The sequence below is a fragment of the Oreochromis aureus genome, linkage group 17 (genome assembly GCF_013358895.1).
Source record: "Oreochromis aureus strain Israel breed Guangdong linkage group 17, ZZ_aureus, whole genome shotgun sequence".
NCBI lineage: Eukaryota > Metazoa > Chordata > Actinopteri > Cichliformes > Cichlidae > Oreochromis > Oreochromis aureus.
The window spans coordinates 6,440,904-6,463,393 of NC_052958.1; the positions used below are offsets into that span (position 1 = coordinate 6,440,904).

Here is a 22,490-nt window from a genome sequence, read left to right on the forward strand (position 1 = left end):
GAGACTGAAATAATGCTCTGCATGTTTATCCTTTTACTTGCTTCACTACAAACTGTTCTTTAACTTTCTTTGGAAAATTTCGTTGAACCTTTCCCTCAAGCTTGACAACTAAAGGGAAGGTCCTAAAACTCGTGTATTATAATGAAATCTGTGACTATTCGTTCTGAATTAGGTCATCCAGCTACTTGGGAAAATAATACCGCAGCATCTAATTTCAAAAGTAATATTTCAATGTGTATGCAGTTGAAATGCAGGTTTGCAAATATGGAAATAGTTGACTACATTTGCAAAGAGCATATTCCGTAAATATCAATTGCAGGGCACTCTATGCATGATATTATGATGCATACTTTAGGGTATCATATTACCCCTGAAGGGTTGAACAGAGAATCGTACTTGATTGTTGGTATGAAATAATATTGTATCACACAGAGCTGATAATGACCCTGATCTCTGACATCACTGCAAACAAAACATATTCATGCAATTATTTAAACACTATTTATTTGAATATTTTAAACAGTTCATGTGAAAGAAAACCACCTGAAGGTGGCAGTGTTCACCATGTTTTTAAGAGTGCACTGCATGTAAGAGGGGCCTGAAAGCTTAAGGCTCTGCTGCTCCTTCTACTTTTAAAAATATAAATACTCTGTTTGGGTGAAATGGTACCATGTGATTTTAAAAATAAGATGGGGCCTGATTATTCAAGACCTTATATGTAAAGAGAAGGATTTTAAATTTGGTTCTGGAGTTGACCCAAGTGAAGAGAAACCAGTGTTGGGGAACTATGCTCTCTCTTTCTAGTCTCTGTCTTTACTCTCGCTTCAGCATTTTGGATCACCTGAAGGCTTTTCAGGGACTTTTTCGACTGCCTGATACTACAATTATTAGGCTGTCCTACAAACTTCCTGTTTTTAAGTTGTCTTAAAAACAGGGAGGGAAGACAACTAAACAGGATCTGTCAAGACAGATAAACTGCAGCCGACAGTTGCAGTTCATCTGATTGCCATAGTGCCATGTCAATCACATTTTTTCCCCAACGCTGACAAAAGGTCATATGTTGGTACCTGCAGGCATAAAAGGTGATGTCACTTATTTCCTGCAAAGCAGAACTTCGCACCTTGCCTCGGGTGATCTCAAAAAGTCACACAATAGGGTAGGGAAAGATGTCAGATATCTTTCTCTCTTAACCTCTGGTTATTGTAATGACCTACACATTTTTTTCACATCATGTGATGACTCACACTCAGTGATCGCTCACTCAGTGTGTCAACCACCACCACCAAGTGAAGAAGCCTCTTGGATGAGAAGTCGAATGTCTTTTTTAAAAGCTCTCAAGACATATCTGCACAGTTGTAGAGTTTTTGGAGGAAGCCAATGACATCACCTCTTATACCCGCAGGTACCAACATTACCCTGATGTCAGAGTTGGAAAACAAAAAGAATGATGCTGTGTGTTTAACATAACACCATGACAATCAGATAAACGTTAAGATTAAACTCAACTTTCAACTGCATCTTATCTGTCTAAACTTTTGCCTGAAATCTCATTTAGGTGTGTTTATATGAGGGCAGGAAAAAAACAACATCCTTATTTACTTTAAATGTTAGCTTCTTGAATCATTTTCTGCTTCTGTCTGGTTTCCTTGACCTCCCAGTGAGCATGCAGTTCATTTAAGGTTTACAGTCTAACAAAGTGTAGACAAACTGGAATTGTTTCATTCATAGATACTGGTTTTCCATGCAGAGGAAAGCCAGTATCATATGATAATAAAAGCAAAGGGAAGTCTTTGCACAACTTGAGGTTCATGTCAATATTCTTAAATTGTAAGTGGTTATATGAATTGCATTCACATCTTTTGACATTATTAGCAAAACAAAAATACATAAATGTGTTTTTAAAAAGACTGAAATTTTTCTTAGTTAGCTATAAATCTGTATAAATGTGGAAGTTTAGACTTATTGCTGTTAATATTAGCAAAATCTTGACATAAACCCCAGAGCCTGAGAAAGTGTTTTTGCTGTCTCTCCCCTGTAGCCAGGCACACTGAATGTACTACTAAACACTGTCATACTTTCAGCTGCTCCTTCACTTCCCAAGGGGTCACCACAGCAGATGGGTCCACATGTTTGATTTGATTTCAAGCTAAATGGTCTTCACATATCCTGCCATTTATCCAGTCTTCAACCTCCTGTAGTGCACTACAGTAGAACCCCAACCCTATCCCTAATCTTAAATGGGTTATAGGCAAGTGGTAGAATAAGAAATTTGCATTCAAATTAAGGTTACTGTGGACAAAAATAATGATGCTGTTTGTTTAGGAAGAATTTGAGTGGACCATTTAATGTAACTACAACTTGACTTGTTGAGGTTACACTTTTCCTCATTTTCCATCACAATGATGATTCAGTAGTGGATGCTCATATAAAATATCACTAAAGTTTTTAATAATGACAGTCACATATGTATAATTAATCTTTAGTAATATGTCACTTCTTCCCAAATCCGGGGTCTGCATGATGGAAGTGAGAGGAGATATACTATATTCAAATCAAGCAGGCACGCAAACTGCTTATAAAAGTATTTCTGAAATAATGGCTCGCTCCCAGGAGCTCACTGGATTCCAGCATTGGACCGTGATAGGATCCCACCTGTGCAACAAGTCGAGTCATGAAATTTCCTCCCTGCTAAATATTCCACAGCCAACTGTTAGTGGTATCATAACAAAGTGGAAGCAAATATGAACGACAGCAACTTAGCCACAAAGTGGTAGGCCAGATAAAGTCCCAGGGCGGGTTCGGTGGATGCTGATGTGCATAGTACGCAGAGGTCATTAACTTTGTTCAGAGACAATCGCTACAGATGTGCAAAATTCATGTGGACTTTAGATTAACTCAAGAACAATGTGCAGAGAACCTCAATGAACGGGTTTCCATAGCAAAGCAGCTGTATCCAAGCATTACATCACCAAGTACAATGCAAAGTGTTGGATGCAGTGGTGTTAAGCACATCTCCACTGGACTCTAGAACAGTGGAGACATGTCCTCTTGAGAGATGAATCACATTTCTTTTTCTGGTAATCGTATGGATGAGTCTGGGTTTGGTGGTTTCCAGGACAACAGTACTTATCTGACTGCATTATGACGAGTGTAAAGTTTGGTGGAGGGATTATGGTGTGAGGTCGTTGGGTTTGGCCCCTTAGTTCCAGTGAGAGGAACTCTTAATGCTTCAGAATTCCAAGACAATTTGGACATTTTCATGCTCCCAACTTTTCCATCCATCCTTTTCCATCATGACTGCTCACCAGTGCACGAAGCAAGGTCCATAAAGACATGGATGAGCACGTTTTGGTGTTGAGGAAATTGACTCACCTGCACAGAGTTCTGACCTCAATCCAACAGAACACATCTGTGATGACTTACAGCAAGCCAGGACTGTCATGTCCAGCAGCTGTCTGACCTCATGCTACTGGAAGAATGTTCAAAACTTTCCAGAAACATTCCTGAACATTAAAGAAAGCCTTCCCAGAAGAGTTGAAACTGTGAAAGCTGCAAAGGGTGGACCGACATTATATTAAACCCTATGGATTAAGAACGAAATGTCACTCAAGTTCATATGTGTGTGAAGGCAGACTTTTGGCAATATAGTGTATCTTTAAAATGACCACCTTAGACACATAGCTGTGGTATTGAGTACCTACATCTTCTTTTAAACTGTTTATTAATAAGGAACCAGACAGAAAAAGGTTGGCCTAAAGGGAGGGTGACCTGAGGGGTAAGACACACATAAGGATTATTTTGAAATGGACAAAATGCGCATACAAAGCTACTCGGAACTGTTGCATGGCAATCCACACAGGATCATGGTGCTAAAAACTTTTTTTTAAAACTAAGAAAAAAGGAAAAACTGGCACAGGTCATAGTAAGGTCTGTGGATTGTTTCCGCTTTGGGGAGCTTCCTTTTCTGTTGATTAACTAATTTGCAAAAGTCTCCTTGTCAGTTTTCTCAAAATGAAATAAAAATTAAATCCACATGTCAGGAGGAACCTCAGCCTTTAAGGAAGAGCATGCACTAACTCCAACAAAAACACTGATGACAATTAGCTGCTGATGATAAACAGAAATTGCACTCGATAAAGGTCACGCACATCACAATGTAGCATGTTTACACCAAAAAAGGAAGCGTTCCTTGTATATGCAGGGACTGGGGACAAACATGGCTTTGTTATTTATTTTTTAAAATATAGTTTTATTTTTCCAGCCATCACACGACCAAGGATAAAAATATCTTTTCAATTTCCCCCTGCTAAATAATTTCCAAACAATTTTCGTGTTGCACGACCAGCCAAATGTTTTGCATGCTTACTTACTGCCTGATATTAATCTAACAGGAAAATGTGTCCCAGTATATCTGAATGAAAACGCTAGTGCATGTAGCATTTTAATGTAACCAAGTTCCTTGTGTGTCGAATCGTTGCCGCGGGATGGATATATGACTATCGTATATGACTTCTGGTCTAAGAACTGCACAGAGAGGGCTCTGTTCTGTTACTGGTACTGTTTTGAGCAATGTCATTTGCGTATGTAAATCACAAGGAAGTTCGAGAAACATTTGGGTAGTACAGACAAGTGTCACTACAACAGAAACCTTTTTATTATCATAGCTGTCCAGGACGTTTGGCTGCTTTCCAGACAATCTTTAAGAATCAGAAGTGAAGCCTGTTAAAGCAAAACCCAAAGTGCTTCTAGAAGAGTCTTGCCATGGCTTTATAAATGTGGGATGGAACCAGCTTTTCTTTAAATGGTTTCTGGTACATACAAAAAAAAAAACCTGAAGAATGTCCCTAATTAACAGCTTCATTAACCCCTTCATTAATACTGATCACAATTGCTGACACAAGCAATGTGTCTGTGTCATCCCATAAGAGAACTAAGTGAATGCCATCCTAATTCATTTCATGTTACCTTCATTTCAGTTTTATTTTGATAGCACCAAATCACAACCGCAACAGTTGCCTTTAGCCGCTTTATACTGCAAGGTGAAGACCCTTCAGTATTAGATGGAAAATCCCAACTACCGGATCATCCCCTATGAGCAAGCACTAGGCAATAGTGGGAAGGAAAAACTCCCTTTTAACATAAATAAGGCTGCAACAGATCCAGGCTGAGGCAGCTGGGAAAGTCTTAACCAGCTGAATGAGCACATTCCTCATACTTTTTATTCCTTCTGCCTTCTAACTCTTACCACACTATTTGCGTCGGATACGTAGCTCGTGCCACCGGGGAGATCAGGAGTGCTGATGAATCACGTGTGAGTTTACGTCACTGTCAGATAACATTACAGATGTGTTCTGGGTTACTGTCCAGCTGAAAAACTAAGGAAGGTCCCACTAACCACAAATCTGATCGGATGATGTGTCACTACCTAAACTTGTGGTTTAGCTTGAAAAGTCTTAACTAGCTGAATGAGCACATTCCTCATACTTTTTATTCCTTCTGCCTTCTAACCACACTATTTGCGTCGGATATACGTAGCTGGTGCCACTGGGGAGATCAGTTGTGGTGATGAATCGCCGTGTGAGTTTATGTCACTGTCAGATAACGTTACAGATGTGTTCTGGGTTACTGTCCAGCTGAAAAACTAAGGAAGGTCCCACTAACCACAAATCTGATCCGATGATGTGTCACTAAACCTGTGGTTGCCTCGCATGTGAAGTAAATCAGCAGTGAAGTTTACCCACACTACTGCACCTCCCCCAAGTTTCACTTCAGTAATCACACGAGACGAATCTTTTCACTTTTTCTCAGACATTAGCAGGGGGACTGGAAATTACCAAGATTTAGACAAACAGGTAATGCTGACCTACGTCTTCTACTTAAAATCTAAGAAGCCTTATATTGGCTGAATGAGAGCTAATGTTAATGGTCTTTATTAATGCTTGTTGCCATTACTATATACACACCATAACTACTATAGTTGTCTGTAAAATGAACAACTATAGCAGTCGAGTGTGGGTTAGGGTTAGGTCCTGACAAAAACAAGCCACGGCCTCAGACATATTAAGAAAACAAAACATTCAGTTGGCTAACTTTTACCAATCCTCACATGTTAACAGAAACACTTTCTGGTCCTCGTGACATAAGAATGCGAGGCTGTGGCTAAAAAGACTATCATATCGTTCATGCTGATACCAGTATGAATTAAAAGTGTAGTATGACAATTACATTGCTAGAAAATCCAGGTCTGAGAGAAAGAGCTACATGGTGGCTAGCACTGTCCCATGCAGCTAATGGAGTTAGGTTAATGAATGGCTCTAAGTTGCCGTTGAGTGTGAGTAGTTGTCTGTCCACGGAGTATCCTGCCTCTCGCCCTATGACAGCCCGCCCCCACGACCCTGATAAGGAGACATGTTTTATATTAACCAGACTCTAGACTATGTTGAAAACTATAAAGAGTAACGCTTTAAATGAACTTAAAATAATCATGTAAAGGATTTCCACCTTAATAAGTAGCTTTCTGTTAGCATTAAGTATTTTTGTTGGACTAATGTAGTTTGCATGGGTTGGATCAACTCAATTAAATAAAGTTGGACTCAACTGCAGTAAATAAGTAGATTAACCAAGTTGGAATAACAGAATTGCATAATGCTAAAATAATCACGAGGAAATCCTTCACGGGGGGGGGGGGGGTTGATAGGTGTAAAAACATTTTATTTTGTTCATAATGTTGTTACGTCTACCCCATTGCTACTACAGTGCTGTGCAAAATTCTTCAGCCATCAATCAATCTTTATATTTTGTTTCCAACCAAAAGCCAAGAAAGAAACTTGAGAAATGATCTTAGGCAACGGTTTTCTAGGTTTTCTAAAGGTCTTTCAAAGTTTTTTTTCTTGTTACATTGGCTGCTTAACTTCCTTGTATCTTCCTTTTCAAATGAATGTGGTTTTTGTTTTTTTAAGCCACTTAACTTTGGCCTATGAATGACTGGAGGATAAAAACAGCATTTAACTCAATCAATGTTACACCTACGCATGAACAACAACAAAGGACTCATTTTAAATTGGATCCTTCTGGTATTTTGTTACTAGCACCCTGTTGCAAAACTATATCAGCTGTTTCCATTCACTTAATTGACTCCACAAGAAAAAAAAAAAAGCCAACCATAGCATAGTTTGACAGGTATAAAATGATATTTTTTCACCAAAACAGTGATTTTCCTATTAGTTGAAAACTTGGCATATCTCAGCATTGTTTGTATTTAAAAATGAGGAAAATGGACAAAAGACAGTAATGTCCTTAAGAAATAGCAAGTAAGAGTACAAATGCCTTTGCTTTCTTCTCAAACATTCTTTGAAGCCTTCATTTAAAATAATGGCATCTTGTTGCTGCAGTTATCTCTAGAACCAGATTTAACTCCTCATGACTCCAATTACACTTAAATATATACAAGGCCAGTGTTTTGGGTGTATGAGAGGCCATTAGCATTTTCTGGCTGTTCTTCAACAGGAATCTGAATGGAGACGAACATGCCAGATAAGCTGCAACTGGCTCTGATTTCACTGCGCTGAGAGTGTAAGCGTATGGCAACAAAGTTAGCATTAGCCATTAAAAAAGCCTTCCATTATTTTAGGGTATTCACTTTGCAATACAAAGCACCTTGAGGCAACTGTTGTTGCAATTTAGTGTCATATAAATAAAATTGAAGTGAACTGATTATTATATAACAGATATGTTTCCTCTTGCTTATCTTAGCCAATATATATAATGTGGAAGAGTTAGGGCGCCGTGTGAAAACATTTCCTCTTCTTTGGCACATTATCAAATAAACCCTAGAGAGGAAGCATTAGCTCCTATAATGTCCAGTTTAGCAAAACAGGCAGGTTGAACGGGTGAAAAAGTTACGGCCCTCACCAGACAGCCACAATACAAACAAATGACTTTATATAATGTGATCCATTATAAACAACAGTAGCTGTAACCTTGACCCATGTACACTGATGAGGAACATTTAACTGTAGATAAGCAATAAGTTCTTTTGCCTTTGATACTTTATGTTCAGGCTGCCATAACATGTAAAAGAATAAAAGCGCTGGGTCACAGTAGTATTTTTTAATCTATTTGTTTGGGAGTGAGAGGATGTCTATACTTGCTTTTTGGCAACACGTCACTAGCATCTAGATATAAAAAATAATGAGCACATGTCGGTAAAATGTAAGAAACAGTGTTTTTCCAGTACCATGTAGAAACATCACTCTGCCTTTTTGTTTTTTTAACCACAGCCAAGCTTCATTGATGTGGAAATATTAATGACCTTACTTACAATTCAAGATGACATGGTGCAACAGTCTACATGTTTTGACAGACTGAAAAGGTACCTGGAGCTACAAACGTAATTGATCAACCAGTTTTTGGCTGTAGAGCAACAAAATGTGGGCTGCAACTACAAGTGACGCATTTCACAAGTTGCATTGGTGTTTTATCCATGGTTTTTATATACTCGCCAATTATAGTACATCTAATAAGTAAGTAATTGACATGCTCATCATCAGGTGATGTGTTATTTATTTATTTTTTTACTCCAAGTGAATCAAAATATCTTATCTAGGTGATACCAACTCAACTCTTAGTTTGGTGTCAGACGTAAAAAAAAATGCAAATTTTCCTCGCTGAAGGAAGTTGGATTAAAGTTAAAAGGAAACACAGCTATCAGCAGCTCTGGCTCATGTGAGCAGGTGCGCAAGCAGTGATGTGGAAACTTTCACTGAAAACTGGGAAACAAGCTGCTGAACATAAAGAGCAAAGTGTTTATAAAACTGTAAGGACATAAATAGATATGGAGCAGCAAAATAAAGTATAAGGCTTGTAAGCTTTTGTTGTTGAGATGAAGTCGGTGTTAATGACTGCAAGTGTTTTAATGCAAATGTATTGCAATTATATTAGATTTGACTTTGTAAAAACAAAAACAATATTGTGAGGAGTTAGTGCAAAAAAATTGGGTTAAATGATATAATAATGGTGCATTTAAACAATAATTAAAACAGCATTTAGTTTTGTATTTTGCCTTTTTTATTGAAAATATACATTTTGAGACAAACCTTTGTAGCTGCAAGATTAAATGAAATTTTACCTTTAAAATAACTTTCTCCCAAACAAACACAACCACACAAAATACATTAGCCAGTAACTAGAACAAGCATACAAACCAGCACCTCTGCAGAAAGCTACATACCGTTTGAAATGTCAGTGCCTACAATATATACTGAATTCAACAGAGAACTTAGTTGCTTTTGTAACATCTTTATGCCTCACACTTTGGTCATTCAGAGAGTAAGTTCGCCTTCTCGTTGTTTCCGCACTGCGGCGAATCGGGTATGAAGACCCGTCCGTGGACAACCGGCTGAGTTTGTAACACAGACACCACACAGGTGGGAGGGGGTTCTGCAACAAAACAGGAAATATGATAAGATATGCGCACGGGTAAAAGAAAAGAAAATCTGTATGGTATGGGTCAAGCAAATGAAGCCATAATCTTACCTATTTGCTTTTCGCCGTTACGGACTCCGGTTATTTTCTGTTTCCTTCTCCGATACACTAAAAGAGAAGACAGGGGAATTGTGATGAGGAAGCAAATCAATAAAATGACAAATTCCGTGGCTGCTTTTCATTCAAATGGCCTGCGATACTCTGATGGTACTTGTAATTGGATGCTACTGTCCATCCATCCATAAAGAGGGGAAGCCAAATTTGAATAATCAAACATCGAAGATGTCAGGGAAAGGAAAAGCTAAAAATGAGTGTTAACATTAGGACATTATTAACCAGCCTAGTTTACTGAGGCAAACTCAGCATTTACTCCCTTGCAAAGAGTCAAACATGAAGCCTGCACATACCAGAGCATGCTGCAAAATCTTTGAGTTTGATGGGCAGGCACTGGAAAAGGGCCTACATCACCACTGAAACATGCATTTACATGTTCCAGTGGTACCTTCACAGTATATCCCCAAATAAAATAAAATGGTAGCCTGAAACCTAGCAAATAACTTTTCAACCTACCTGATAATAAGACATGAAGTGCCAAAGTGACACATATTACTCCAAAGAGGCAAACACCAGTCAGCACAAATACCCAGGTCAAGTCTGAACGAAGAGGTGATGAGTCACCTGCAAAGAGAATTTACAGTTTGTTAGATGATCCATCCAGTTTGCATCCTGCTCTCTGCACATTCTCAAACCCCCAATTATGTGTAAAGGAAAAACTGGTACTTCTTATTTTCCACAGAACCTTTCATCTTGAACATAATAGTATCATTAAGCATTGCACGCACAACAAATCATCCTTTTATTTTTCAAAATGATGCCAAGACACCAAACTTTAGATGCACATGCATTTGCAATTATCTCGTCTCAGAATTCCCATGGCAACAAACGCAAGCTCTGTTACTGTACTGGAAACCATTTACATTTCAAAACTGGTGCATCGCCTAAGGTTTACAAAGTTTCGTGAGAAAATAGTAAAGGAAAAGTTTGGTTAGACTACACAGGACAGAAGCAGAAATGAAGAGCAGAAAGTATTTTACTGGGATGCAGCTCTAGCAGAAATCATACTTACTGCACAGCTTCAGACAGTGAATGACAGTGGCAGCATACTCCACATCAAGCCTTTTTACCTGTGCAAATAAAAGGGATATATTAAAGCAACAGTCTTTTTTTAAAATAGGAAGTGCAAAGCACTCAAAGGATCCCCTACACAAACATACCTGAAGACATGAGTTGCAGAATGTCCCTTTTAGGTTTAAATCAACAGCTTTTTGTTTCTCCTGAGAAAAAAAGACAAAAGATAGGAAAGACCAATCTTGGGATTATTTCCTGCAGGCGATATGGAAGTTGTCATGGTTTCTGTTTTTTCCTGTTTCTTTGATGTGCTAACAACCATGACGCGTTCAGGAGAAAGATATCTTGTTACACACTAGGTCTTGCTAATCTGTTGGCAGATCCCTTTTGATTGCTGGAAAGTGTATTGTAAAAGATATAATTACTACCTTTTTGCTCTGTTGGTAGCAAATAACTTTTAAAAGTCACGACACTTTAGAGAAAATGTGAAGTTTCCTAGCAACAAAAAAGGCAACATGTAATAAACAGCGATCATGTATGATAAAAAGTTGGCATGCAGTCCGTGTAAGCGTGCTGTGGCAGGCTGCTTCAAAAAGGCAAAAGGTTATTGCATGCAGGCAGCGAACAGACATTTGTTCTGCCACTCTTACTTAGACTCATCAGATCTAATGATGAGCGAGAACTCTGTCGAAGAAATCTGCAACAAGATATGTTTCTAGTTTAAAAAATATGTCATCGTCTGCGATGGGAATGTGTTGCACCTACCACCTGCACGTTGTGTGTTTCAGTGGTCTGACACTCAGGGGACCCCTTGGACTTCACGCACAACCCCACAGAAAAGTTTGCAGAGATCTGTGACAGCATCTTCACTTCTTCACGCCCCTCTGTTCTTGTTGTAACCAACTCCCATGCTAGATTTTTAAAGATATCATCATACATTACTGCCATGCATAAAGTCTGTTATTATCATCATTATAGACATCCATTATAGAACATGTGAACACAGTAGGGTCAATACATTGCCATAGATCATCAGAGCATCGCAAAAAATACTCATGATGTGATTAGCAAAGGTCTGAAAAAAATAATAAGTCACACCTTGGAGTCTCCCATCAGCAAAGGGGCACCTGGTCCAGGACTGAGAGCCTGCAGTAAACTGATGAAGACAGATCAACATTTTCGAGTGTTCTTCATCGAGCTGTTATATCAAACACACTACTCTTAGGTTTAAGAGAGCTTACTAAAATCATTGTTGCATACCCATAGAAAATAGTTTAACAGTCTAATAATAATACTTCTGCTTTGCGTTTAGGACTCAACTCTCACTTCTGAAATGCAGATTTGATCACAACTTCCTGTTATTGGCTCAATAATTGGCTTCCTGTTATTGGCTCAATAACAGGAAGCTGATATAATAATAACAAGAACTCTAGTATTAAATAAATACATGTTTTTTAAACTCTTTATTACTGAGTTAGTGCAAATGCAAAAACTTGCAAGTGTAAGAATTGCAACCCAGAAGCATTGCTTCTTGTAGGCAGTTTCCTGCTTTTGTAATGAAGGGTATGGATAATTAGGGCCTCCTTGTCAGAGTGTTGGTGACCTGGATTGTCGTTAGCTTTCTGAGCCGGAGAATGTCAGTGGGCATAATGCTTTTGTTTTTTAAAAATGATAGCAAAAATGACAAACTCATGGCATCAGAAGAGTAAACGATGATATCATGGTATCATTATCCAGCTTTTTAAGCCTATTTGGTTGTTAATTCTATACGTGCAGTCTTTAAGTACCAGGGACCATGTTAATTTAGGTAATGGCTCAAAATAACTACGCATTTCAAGATGACTTCCAAGTGACAAGAGAGAACTTGATAAAATCCTGATAAAATTAAAACATAACATGGCATATAACATGCTATTAAGATAGCCATGGAGTTTTTCCATAATGACCCAGCTAGCTTAATAAGCCATCTTACAGCAGTAACGTCACATACTGACCAAGAAATTAAATATATCTTCTCAATCTTATTGTTTTTAAAGATGTCACACTATACCAAGGTGATCTCAGTCATCTGAACTGTCAGGTCAGTTCTGATATTTGAGTTGCATTATGCTAATGTGATGCAAAGGTCATTTTGTAATCAAATACAGAAAGCAGAAAATAAACTGTTTTGTTTGTTTCACTGTTGCTAGCGTATCAAGTTGACATGCCCTAGTGAAATTTGTGGAATGAAAAAAGCAAAAGAAAGATTGTTACCTTGACGCACAGTCGATCGTGGGGATCCACCTTAGAGAATGCTATCTGAAAAAGCATTAAAGAAGTTTTTGTGAATGAATCACGAGTTCTTATTAATAAAGAATTGCAGTTACACAAGTGATGATCTAAATCATTAGCCTGGGTGACTCATGTTGTGTTTAGATTCAGAGAGCTATATTTGTCTTTCAAGTGAAGCATCTGCCTAAGTCTTCCCAGCCTTCAGCCTAAATGTCTTGTGTCAAAATAAGGACTCCTATCCCTTCATTCTTCCAATATACTTTATATGTAGGTCTGGCTTGACTTATACAAACAAGAAACCCAACTCAACATTTATGTTGTCTTAGGAAAGTTTGGAATAAATGCATGCTCTTGCTTTTGTTCGATTACAGCAGAAAGTTCCTAGCTATAGTGTTTATGTGGAAAATGACACGGTTAAATAGTGAGCACTTTTATGTGATCGTTTGAGGCTTCCACCTTTTAAAGAGGTTTCAACTACAACAACAAGCTACATCTGAAATCAGATCAGTCAAGATGATGTTCCACTTCAAGCTGACATGTCCGCATTCTTGGCATATGCTAATAAAGGTGAGTGACTTTTCTGTGACTCATCTCTCACATAAGACCAGGCACCTGACTGTCAGGTTGTTCAAACCCCTCTCAAGCCTCTCCGTAAACTGAGTGAGAGTTCTGGCTTGTATGTGTGTGCTCATGTGCAATGTTGCCTAATAAGGGCATCAGCTTAATTACACTTAAGTGATTTGTAAGGATAACCAAGCTTAAGAAAGCTTGCTTAGTAAATATCTGAAAGGTGTGTACCTTTTCTCTGGTAACATTCTGGGAGGAGTGTGGGAAATCCACACAGATGCCATCATCTCTCATCTGACACAATGCAGCCAAAGCTGTAATTGGACAAGCAGGCTCCCATAACAGAGTCTCCTCCAGTGGATCAAAGGTGATTCCAAACCACAGTTCCTCAACACCTGCAGGCGAATGAAGTCATAGGATTATGGATTGTTATGATACACCATCAGCTTTCAAATGTTACAGCACACGCTGGCAATTTTCTCATCTGTTTGAATGAACAATGTGACTCACGGTCTTTGAACGGGCAGACCTGGACTCTTGGGGCGTCCATCACCGCTGACCAGCCCTGTGATGAATTTATCAGTGATTACTGAAGGTCTTTCATGGAATTTATGGCAGAAACTGAAACTGATTAAAGACTGGGAGTGTGAGCCATAGCATTACCTCAATGCAGAGGCAGGGCAAAGGTCGAGAGTATGGGAAGGTGACACTCTTTATGGGCTGCTCCTTCTTTATCTGAAAAATGAGAACAACTTTTGATTATTTGTGGAATGACTGTCTGGGTAACAGTTAATGATGGTTCTTGTGTTCACTGTGCACATTTTTCACCAGCGGCAAGACTTTTGAGTCCTTACTGTTTCAGCTGTCCTTTAGTTCGGGGAATACCGCGCAGTCCTGATTGCCAGTTATATAAAGCAATTTAGTAAGTGAGTACATTTAAATTTGATTCACACAGGGAATAACCCGATGACTCACTTGGGGATGAAAGGTCATAAGCGTGGCTTAGACCTGTTATGCTTTTCTTGCACTGTTACATAATGCAACATTACCCCACCTCTCGCAGATCTCACTTTATATATATATATTCATATTATTGAGGAACAGAAATAACTGCTCTGATTCCACTCATATTCATTCCAATAAGAGTCTCTCACCAGCGTATAGGCCCCTGTGCCAGAGCAGATGAAATCCTTTCGGCAGAGACGGAGGTGGTAGTTGTGATCGTTAAGCATGTCTGAAACGTTTACACTCAGCTCCTTCTTGTCTGGGTTTACTTTGTACGACAGTCTGCCAGCTGAAAGAGACATGAAACAATCAGACAAGGAAAACAAAAAATTAAAAGGTCCAATTACATTTTATTTATATAGATATTAGATATATATTTATATACATATCACAACAGCAGTCACCTCAAGGTGCTTTGTAATGTAAGGTAAAGACTCTACAATAATACAGAGAAAACCCCAACAATCAAACAACCCTCTATGAGGAAGTAGTTAGCAGCGGGAAGGAAAAACATCCTTTTAACAGGAAGAAATCTCCAGCAGAACTAGGCCCAGGGAGGGGCAACCGGTTAGGGGTGAGGAGAGGAGGACAAGCCCAAAAAATGCATATATTACTGCATATTTGATATTTCATTTCACTGCACTGCATTCATTAAAACATGTAAGGAGAAAGCATATTAACTAATATAATTATATTTACACTTACTGATGCACTCCGGAACAAGTCTTCTAAAATCTTCATGACTACATCCTGTTGAGAAAAGTGAAGCACTTAAAAAAGAAACAACAATTCCTCTCATTCACGTGTCATCACGCATGTGGGAGTTGTTTTCACACAGTACTCACTTAAGATAACTCGCTTAAGATATTTACACTCGTTGAATCATTGACATTCATCATTACAGAGCAGCGGAACACACCGCGAGGTTTCCTGTTTTTTCTACCAGTTACAAGGAAATACTTGGCAGGGCTGGTTGTGTAACACTGTTTATTAGTTACCCATGGTTACAGTCATATGCCCTTGAGTCTGTGTTTGCATATTTATGCAAACACATGGACAAAGTGCATGTAATACTACCTGGACTATGATAGGTGCTGGTCCAGGTCATTCCACAGTAACTTGGGACTGTTGTCACCGTTACTTGCACTTGCTGGTTTGGAGAAACTTCAGTGCAGTTGTTCTCAACTTCAACCTGCAGGAAAGAGGTGGGAAAAAGCACACAAGCTGTCACATGTCTGTTAAACGCTGCGCCGTGTGGAAATATGCTGAAAGGACCACATCTGTTTCAGAAGCAAGGCCGATGGAAAGCCAGTTAGCCTGGCCGGACCACTGTTGTGACAATCACAACAATGAATCTGTCTACCTGAGAGACCTGAAGGCTCCAGCTAGACTATGGAAATATCCATAGGCACGGTGATGCTAACCACTGGTTTGCTCTGAGGCGTTAAACTGTTTATTTCCTCTGTCACTGTTTTCATGTTACAAAATCATCTACAAAGTGGGGTGTGGCTCTGACTGAGAAAAGAGGACACACCACAAACCCAGCAGCGATCAAAATTTGGGTATGCCACAAAACATTATCAATGCTTGATGATCTTTCTGACTCAAATGAGGCCCATAATTTACAAGATGGCATGTTTTTTTAATTACACATGAAACAGACTGAGATCATAAACTCATTACAAAAGTATTTATTGGGTTAACAGATCACTGGAGTTGAGGGTTGGTTTTCTTTCTGCTTCTTTACTCCGTTTTTTTGCAGCCTCACCCACCTGTGGGCCATTAGAAAGAATGCAGGTTTTACTCTGATCTGGAATCTTTTAAATACAGTTTATGTGACACACCGATTTCACCATCGTGGGCATCAGATGGGGAATGCTTTTCAGCTCCGTAACCTTTGTGTAAGTTACAATGGCATATGAGTCAGTTTTCCAGTGACCTTTAAGAGCAAATGGGATGTCCCAGATGTGTGGAAAAAGGTCATATATTTTTCCTGACCACAAGATGAGAGGAACCTGAAGGATATCGAGAGCTGCCTCATCAGCAAACTCCCCGGTTTGCAGGAAGGGAAAGACAAAAGAGGACAGGAAGGCACTATTGGCTTGGCAACATTTGAGTGATACACACAGCGCATTTAACAGAAAAGCTACTCTAGCATAACACTCTGGATTAATTAATGTCCCACAAATACCCAGCGATGCCAGATGTGCTAGGGGTTTTACCTGCAGTCCAGACATCCTTTCTCTTGATGCCCTTGTGAAGCTAAAGGTTTTGCACCTCATCATCATCCCTGCGGTTGTGATACAAAAGGACACGCCGTGGATGGAGTCTGTGGAAACATAATCCAGAAGACATTTTGAAGTCGCTGTAGCAGTAACCAGCACCAGCCAGTCAGCCATTCAAAATGTTTTTGAATGGTTGATCAGCTATTTTGGTGCAGGTTGGCACTGTTTTAGGTGCCACACAGGAAGAAGTTATTTAGGTACTTTCTTTTTTTCTCAGCAAAGGGTTTCCTCAATTCCAAGACGGATAGTCTGGAAATCTACCAGGTTTACTGTATTACGCTGTGCACATGGATGGATGTGTCTGATAATGTGTCTTCCTGTGTAAACCTTATCAGATTGCATGGGTTGTCAGCATTATCAGGAACATGAAGTGTCAATTGGCATGTTTACCATGCAAAAGCAGAAGTTTTTTCATGGAAGCTCGTTGCATTTTATAAAATGTGACTTCCTTCAGCAAATGCCTTTAAAGTGTGTCATCAGCGGTTATCATCTCTAACATCATTCGTTTCTACGTTGACTTGACTACACCCTAAGAGTTCCATTTGGCGCTTCCTTGTTGAGGAAGTTTTGAATAAGAAGAAAAGAAAACAACTGAGTAAGGACCTTGGTCCGACATTGGACACCAAATAATATCACATGACATGTATCTGTTGGCATGAGTGTGTTAGGCATGGGCTCTGTTTAGTTAATGATTGTCCTCCAAAAAAAACTAAAAAGTCCTTCTATGTATAACTTAGTTAATTACATGCAATAACTTCAGTCACTCAGCACCTCTTTGTCAAAGTTTCCTTCAAGCTATACTGATTCACCACACCTATGTCTTCTGTGAAAACAGAAGGAAGATTTTGTGGTTTAATAAACAGTTTGGCTTTGAGAGGATTCAGCATTGTTGCTTTCAGGACAATTACTTCCAAGTATCAAAAGAAATTCCGGTGTAGTGTTTTAACAGCAAAGTCACATCTGAAATAAACAGCCCATACCAGGATGTAGGCTGTTTTAAGTGAAGAAGAGTGAATGACAAAGACGCCACACTGAACATGTAGAGATCAGTGTGACATCGGCCGTCCACTGACTCCTCGCAAAACATCAAATGGGCAGGTACGCTAAAAGCATCAAAGTGGTACTGGGATTATCTTAATGTGATTTCTGGGGATGTTTACATGTGAACTTAGTTAAATCGTTTTGGAAACACACTTTAGCTGAGTGCCTCTGGCGCCAAGCATCGCGCTCCAGCGCCGAAAAAAGACCACACACAGTGTGCACACAGGGTGATACACTGAGACAATGAAATGCTATAGTTGAATTGACAGCATTAGTCTACTTCTGATTGAAAGTGAGATTATCTTTTGAAAGTAGGAGATCCAGAAAACTGTCTAAAAATAGTACAATAGCATCAGGTGGAGGATTTGGCACAAAAGTGGATAACAGGGACTTTGGGAGGTGGGACATAAAGCAGGGAACAAGTGGGAAAAGCAACTTGGATGGTAAACTGTACATGGAAAATGATTTGGTGCCAAACTAAACACTGCAACATGGAGCTCAAGTGTAACTGGATTTTAATCCTATAATAGCTTTTAATAAGTGGCCAAACTAAATAATACAGTAGGGTGATACACTGAGACAGTGGTTCAGTAATTTGGCATCGCTGTAAGACTAAGAGAAGTCAAAGACTAGACCCTGTGCGCCATGAGCCAGTCGGTGTATGGATGCCAAAGCAAATCTCTGTTCACCCAAACAGATTTTCATTCATTGCTTGCCCTGTAAAAGCTTTTGACATTTTTGAGCACATGCATTTCCTATAAACAGCTATCGTTGCATCTATTTTAAGCCATCACACTTACGCACCAGTGACTTGCACCACTGCTTTGATTCCGAGCCGCAGCGAGCACTTCTGCATCCTCTCACACTTCATGACCGTGGAAAGGCTGACGTTGTGGAACACGGTGGTGTTGAGACTTTCAGTGGGGTTCTCGCATGGACGTGGAAATGAATCTACACAGCAACAGGGACAGAGAAATATTTTTGAAAAAAACAAAAAAGTTATGCTGTGGGATGTGTGAGGGAAGGTGTGGATTTTGTGTCCAAATGTGGGTAAAAGGATCTTTGAAGTATGCTTACTTATAGAGAGCAAACCACAGCAGCGTTCCCACCTTTGCCGTCTGCTATACAAAGCATCTGAATTTCTCTTTAGCATTTTAAACTTTATATTTCTTTAAGTATTTTGTGCAGAGAGTACAGGTAGCAGCAATGCACTGCTTGTTGAGCTTATCGTGATTTTATCACGTCTGATTTGCTGTGTGAGGGAGGGAAAAAAATCGTTTTAATGCTATGGGTGGGGCACATTTAAAGATCTTTGAATGTGGTTACTGTTTTTCACTTTAGTTCAGTGGCACGTAATGGTCTCTGTGTTGTTTTACAGACCTTTTCAACCCAGCCTTGAATTCTATGTTAAATGCTGAATGCAGTTGCTTTGACAACATTGCAGTAAAATATAAAGGCTTTTCGAGTTATTGTGCAAATAAATACCCAATGGGCATGCATGACTGCAGGTGTAAAGTGGTAACAAATCTTTACTCACAGCCTCCTTTGGTCTTGCAGTGAAGTCCCTGCAAAAAGAAAAAGAAAATAAAGAAGAAAACACAGAGTCATTCATGACAAGCTCTTTTCTGTGAATTCTGTGTAGGAGTTTTATCAATAAAGTTACCCTCAAAGAGAACAAAGGTAGCAGCTCTGCAGGACAGGGAATTCCCAGACAACAATGAGTCTTTACATCCTCATTGCTCCTTTCAGGTAAAACTCTGCCTCTGTGTGTGTGTGTGTGTGTGTGTGTGTGTGTGTGTGTGTGTGTGTGTGTGTGTGTGTGTGTGTGTGTGTGTGTGTGTGTGTGTGTGTGTGTTTAACCCCACAGCAGGAGCACTGTAACACAGTTGTCTTTGGTTAATTTGCACAAAGTCAGCTAACAGCAAGAATTCACCCACAGATTCAAATAATAATAATAATAACAACAAAAACAATAATAATAATAATAATAACAATAATAATAATAATAATAATAATAATAATAATGAAGGAATGTGAATCACGGGGGTCTTTAAGTAAAAATGTTCTGGCCAATGCATCCTCGTTCATTCACCAGTCAAGTATGTGAAGCATATTTCATAAGTCATTGCGCCAGAATAAACAGTGCCTTCAATTTTATGATGTTGGGAATGTGATTTGTAACCAACAGCAGCTTCAGGAGTTTTTTGTTGGATTGTTTTTTTAAATGAAATCTCAGCCTTTTGGATCTACCACCCATGAGGTACCTCGCAGTACCTCCCACGTATGATGATGTTTTGACTGTAAACACATCTCTAGTTCATCTTTCAGAATGGTAACCAACTGTCAAACTGTTTTCTTGCTACAGTGAGGCGCTGGGTTACACTATTAAGCGCGTACACATGTAGAAACCTGCAGATGATAAAGAGCTTTATCTTTACTGTACTCATGCAAGACAGGGTGGGTTAGAAGGAAAAGGAACCTCTTAAAGTTCAGGTCACTGAAAAAGAGTAAACATGTGGTGTTGACTATCTACCCTCCACCTAGATCCATTTGTAGTTGTTTCCTCCTTGGGCTCCAGTAAATGATTAGCTATATTTACTAACTCATTTATCACCACCGCCTTTAACATAAGCTCAACAGAAGAGGCTTCGCAGGATGTAGTTTGTAAAACTGTCTTCCAATAGGTGAATCAGAGTGTCATTAACTGGCTTTCATGTGGTTTCATTCTATGTAAACTGAAGAGCCTTTGAGATTAGAATTGGATCCATCACAAATCAGATTTAAGTTTGATCACAGCCCCATTAATGACCACAGCTGTAAGAGTACAGAACTGATTATAAACACCTGTATATTTCTGTTATTTTCACTCACTAAAAACAGACAAATTGGCATATTAAGAAGTATTTTTACACACGTTCATCAGCAGCAGTGACTAATATCAGATGCTAATATAGAACACAATAATATAAGCTGATCATGTGATTTTAGCCTTGTTGATTCTTTTACCTGAGAGCACCTCATACATGTCTCCAGTCCAGGGTTTTCACCTGCAGCTCCAGTCAGACGCAAGCAGCAGTGCACCAGCAGCAAGCCAGCCCACAGGATCATTTTACTGGCCAGGTGTGGACACTCTCTTCTTCTTTCTAGAGTCCTTGAAATCTGTGCCTCTTCTAGTCCTCTCTAATCTTTTCTCTTTTTCTTCTTCAGGTGGGGCTAAGTGACAAACTTGTCACAGCTTGACGTAGTTGAATGGTGAGGTTCTCTGGTTTGATGTGTCCTGGATGTGATGATATCCAGCGTGTAGTGCGAACCAAAGGGCTCCAGCTGTTTTGTGTGGGAGGCGGGGCTCTCTGAACGAGAGAATAAAGTAGCAGTAGGTTTTTTCCTCTTCAGCAGCTCTTTCCACAAGATGTGATTTTTTTTTTAAACAGTACATTTCCTCAGTGTACAAAACTTCTTCGGAACCTTTCTACTTACCTGTCACACTATAGCGAGCTGTAATTATGTGGAAATGGTACTGAAACCCAGTCACAAATCCTCTCACCCACGCCAACGTCCACATGCTGTGACAGGATTTACTGGAAAGGTGCAAAATTTCACATCCTTTTTTTTTTTTTTTTTGCATAATTTCTTCAATTCCTATTGTGTATTTTGGAAAAAAAAAAAAAAAAGAAGCTTCAGGAGGAAACCCTGTGGTTTGCTGTGGTTGCAGCAGTCCCCTTTTACTGACTGGGTATTAAAATTAGAAAAGGTAAAGCAGTTTGGGGACTATGAGAAGAGCTTGTTCTTAACATCTGACTGACCTCTTAAATACTTTCGCTATATTTATGTTTTGTAATAATAACTCCTCACATTTCACTCCTGAGTGTGTGAAATAAGCTTCCTCTTGGGTCAGCGTTGCTTTCCCTTATTTGGGCATGGTTCTCAGAATTAAAATGAGCTGGAAGCTCCACTCACGTACACTGCCATTTATATCTTAGTCATTTAGTTATCTTCCAGTTGTCTAAAAGCATGTTCTGGCATACTGAGTCATTTACACATTGCACATTATTCTATTCAAGTGTCAAGCTGAATTTCTGTATTGCTGAGGGGAACTACTACACTGGGGTTGTCGCTACACGCTATACATCAATCACTGTCTTTCCATTTTAATTTTGATCATCTGTTAAATTTTATTTATTTATTTCAAGTTTCAAAGTATGGATTACACATCTTTTTGGCATAGACTCTATTATGCCTACACACTTTTCAGTTTACAAATTTCCTATAATGTTCTAACTCCTTGCAGTGAATCACAGATGACATGACAGCTTTTTCCCCTGAGGATGTACTCACCTTCCAGTTCTTACAGAGTTTCATAACATCTCAGTTAGATCAAAACATGCATGTTTCACAGAGGAGTCAGTGTTAGAAAATAAAGAAAGAGACTTGTTGAGGCAAAACTTTCTGCTAATGATAATACTGGGAAGAAGAAGAAATTACAGCTTTTCCAGCATATACACGTTAATTCCTTGTTATCGGATAGCTCTAAGTGCAGTGAATCATAGTCCAGCTAAATATGGGTCAAGACGAGTTATACCTAATGTCTGGGAGAACATCAGATCTTTCCTTTGTGTTTTTACTGTAAGGTGTTGTCTTTCCTTTAAGTGCTGTGTCATAAAATAACTTGAAAGATTAAGGTCATAAAAATGTTGAGAAGCTGACTATACC

General features: G+C 39.1%; 1 protein-coding gene across 1 annotated transcript; it reads right to left on the minus strand.

Annotated features, from left to right (window-relative positions):
* Positions 1-9,056: 9,056 nt before the first annotated feature.
* On the minus strand, positions 9,057-21,147 carry il17rel (interleukin 17 receptor E-like). Its single transcript, XM_031750624.2, has 18 exons — positions 20,787-21,147; positions 19,318-19,345; positions 18,585-18,731; positions 16,677-16,783; positions 15,532-15,646; positions 15,160-15,204; positions 14,604-14,743; positions 14,113-14,184; positions 13,960-14,014; positions 13,681-13,844; positions 12,865-12,909; positions 11,710-11,767; positions 11,377-11,522; positions 10,758-10,817; positions 10,610-10,667; positions 10,054-10,161; positions 9,535-9,591; positions 9,057-9,438 (listed from the first exon to the last, which is right to left on the minus strand). Exons 1-18 carry the CDS (start codon positions 20,886-20,888, stop codon positions 9,317-9,319), a joined length of 1,629 nt encoding a protein of 542 aa, XP_031606484.1. The 5' UTR covers positions 20,889-21,147; the 3' UTR covers positions 9,057-9,316.
* Between the last annotated feature and the right edge of the window lie 1,343 nt (positions 21,148-22,490).

What these genes read in the sequence shown, in the direction of transcription:
- il17rel (XM_031750624.2), bottom strand. Translation starts at nt 20,888, where the DNA reads ATGATCCTGTGGGCTGGCTTGCTGCTGGTGCACTGCTGCTTGCGTCTG. An exon ending in AGCAGTGGTGCAAGTCACTG is followed by an intron (nt 16,784 to 18,584) that starts GTGCGTAAGTGT and finishes ATGTTTCCACAG; the next exon opens with ACTCCATCCACGGCGTGTCC. An exon ending in TGCTGATGGGAGACTCCAAG is followed by an intron (nt 11,523 to 11,709) that starts GTGTGACTTATT and finishes TTAAAAATCTAG; the next exon opens with CATGGGAGTTGGTTACAACA.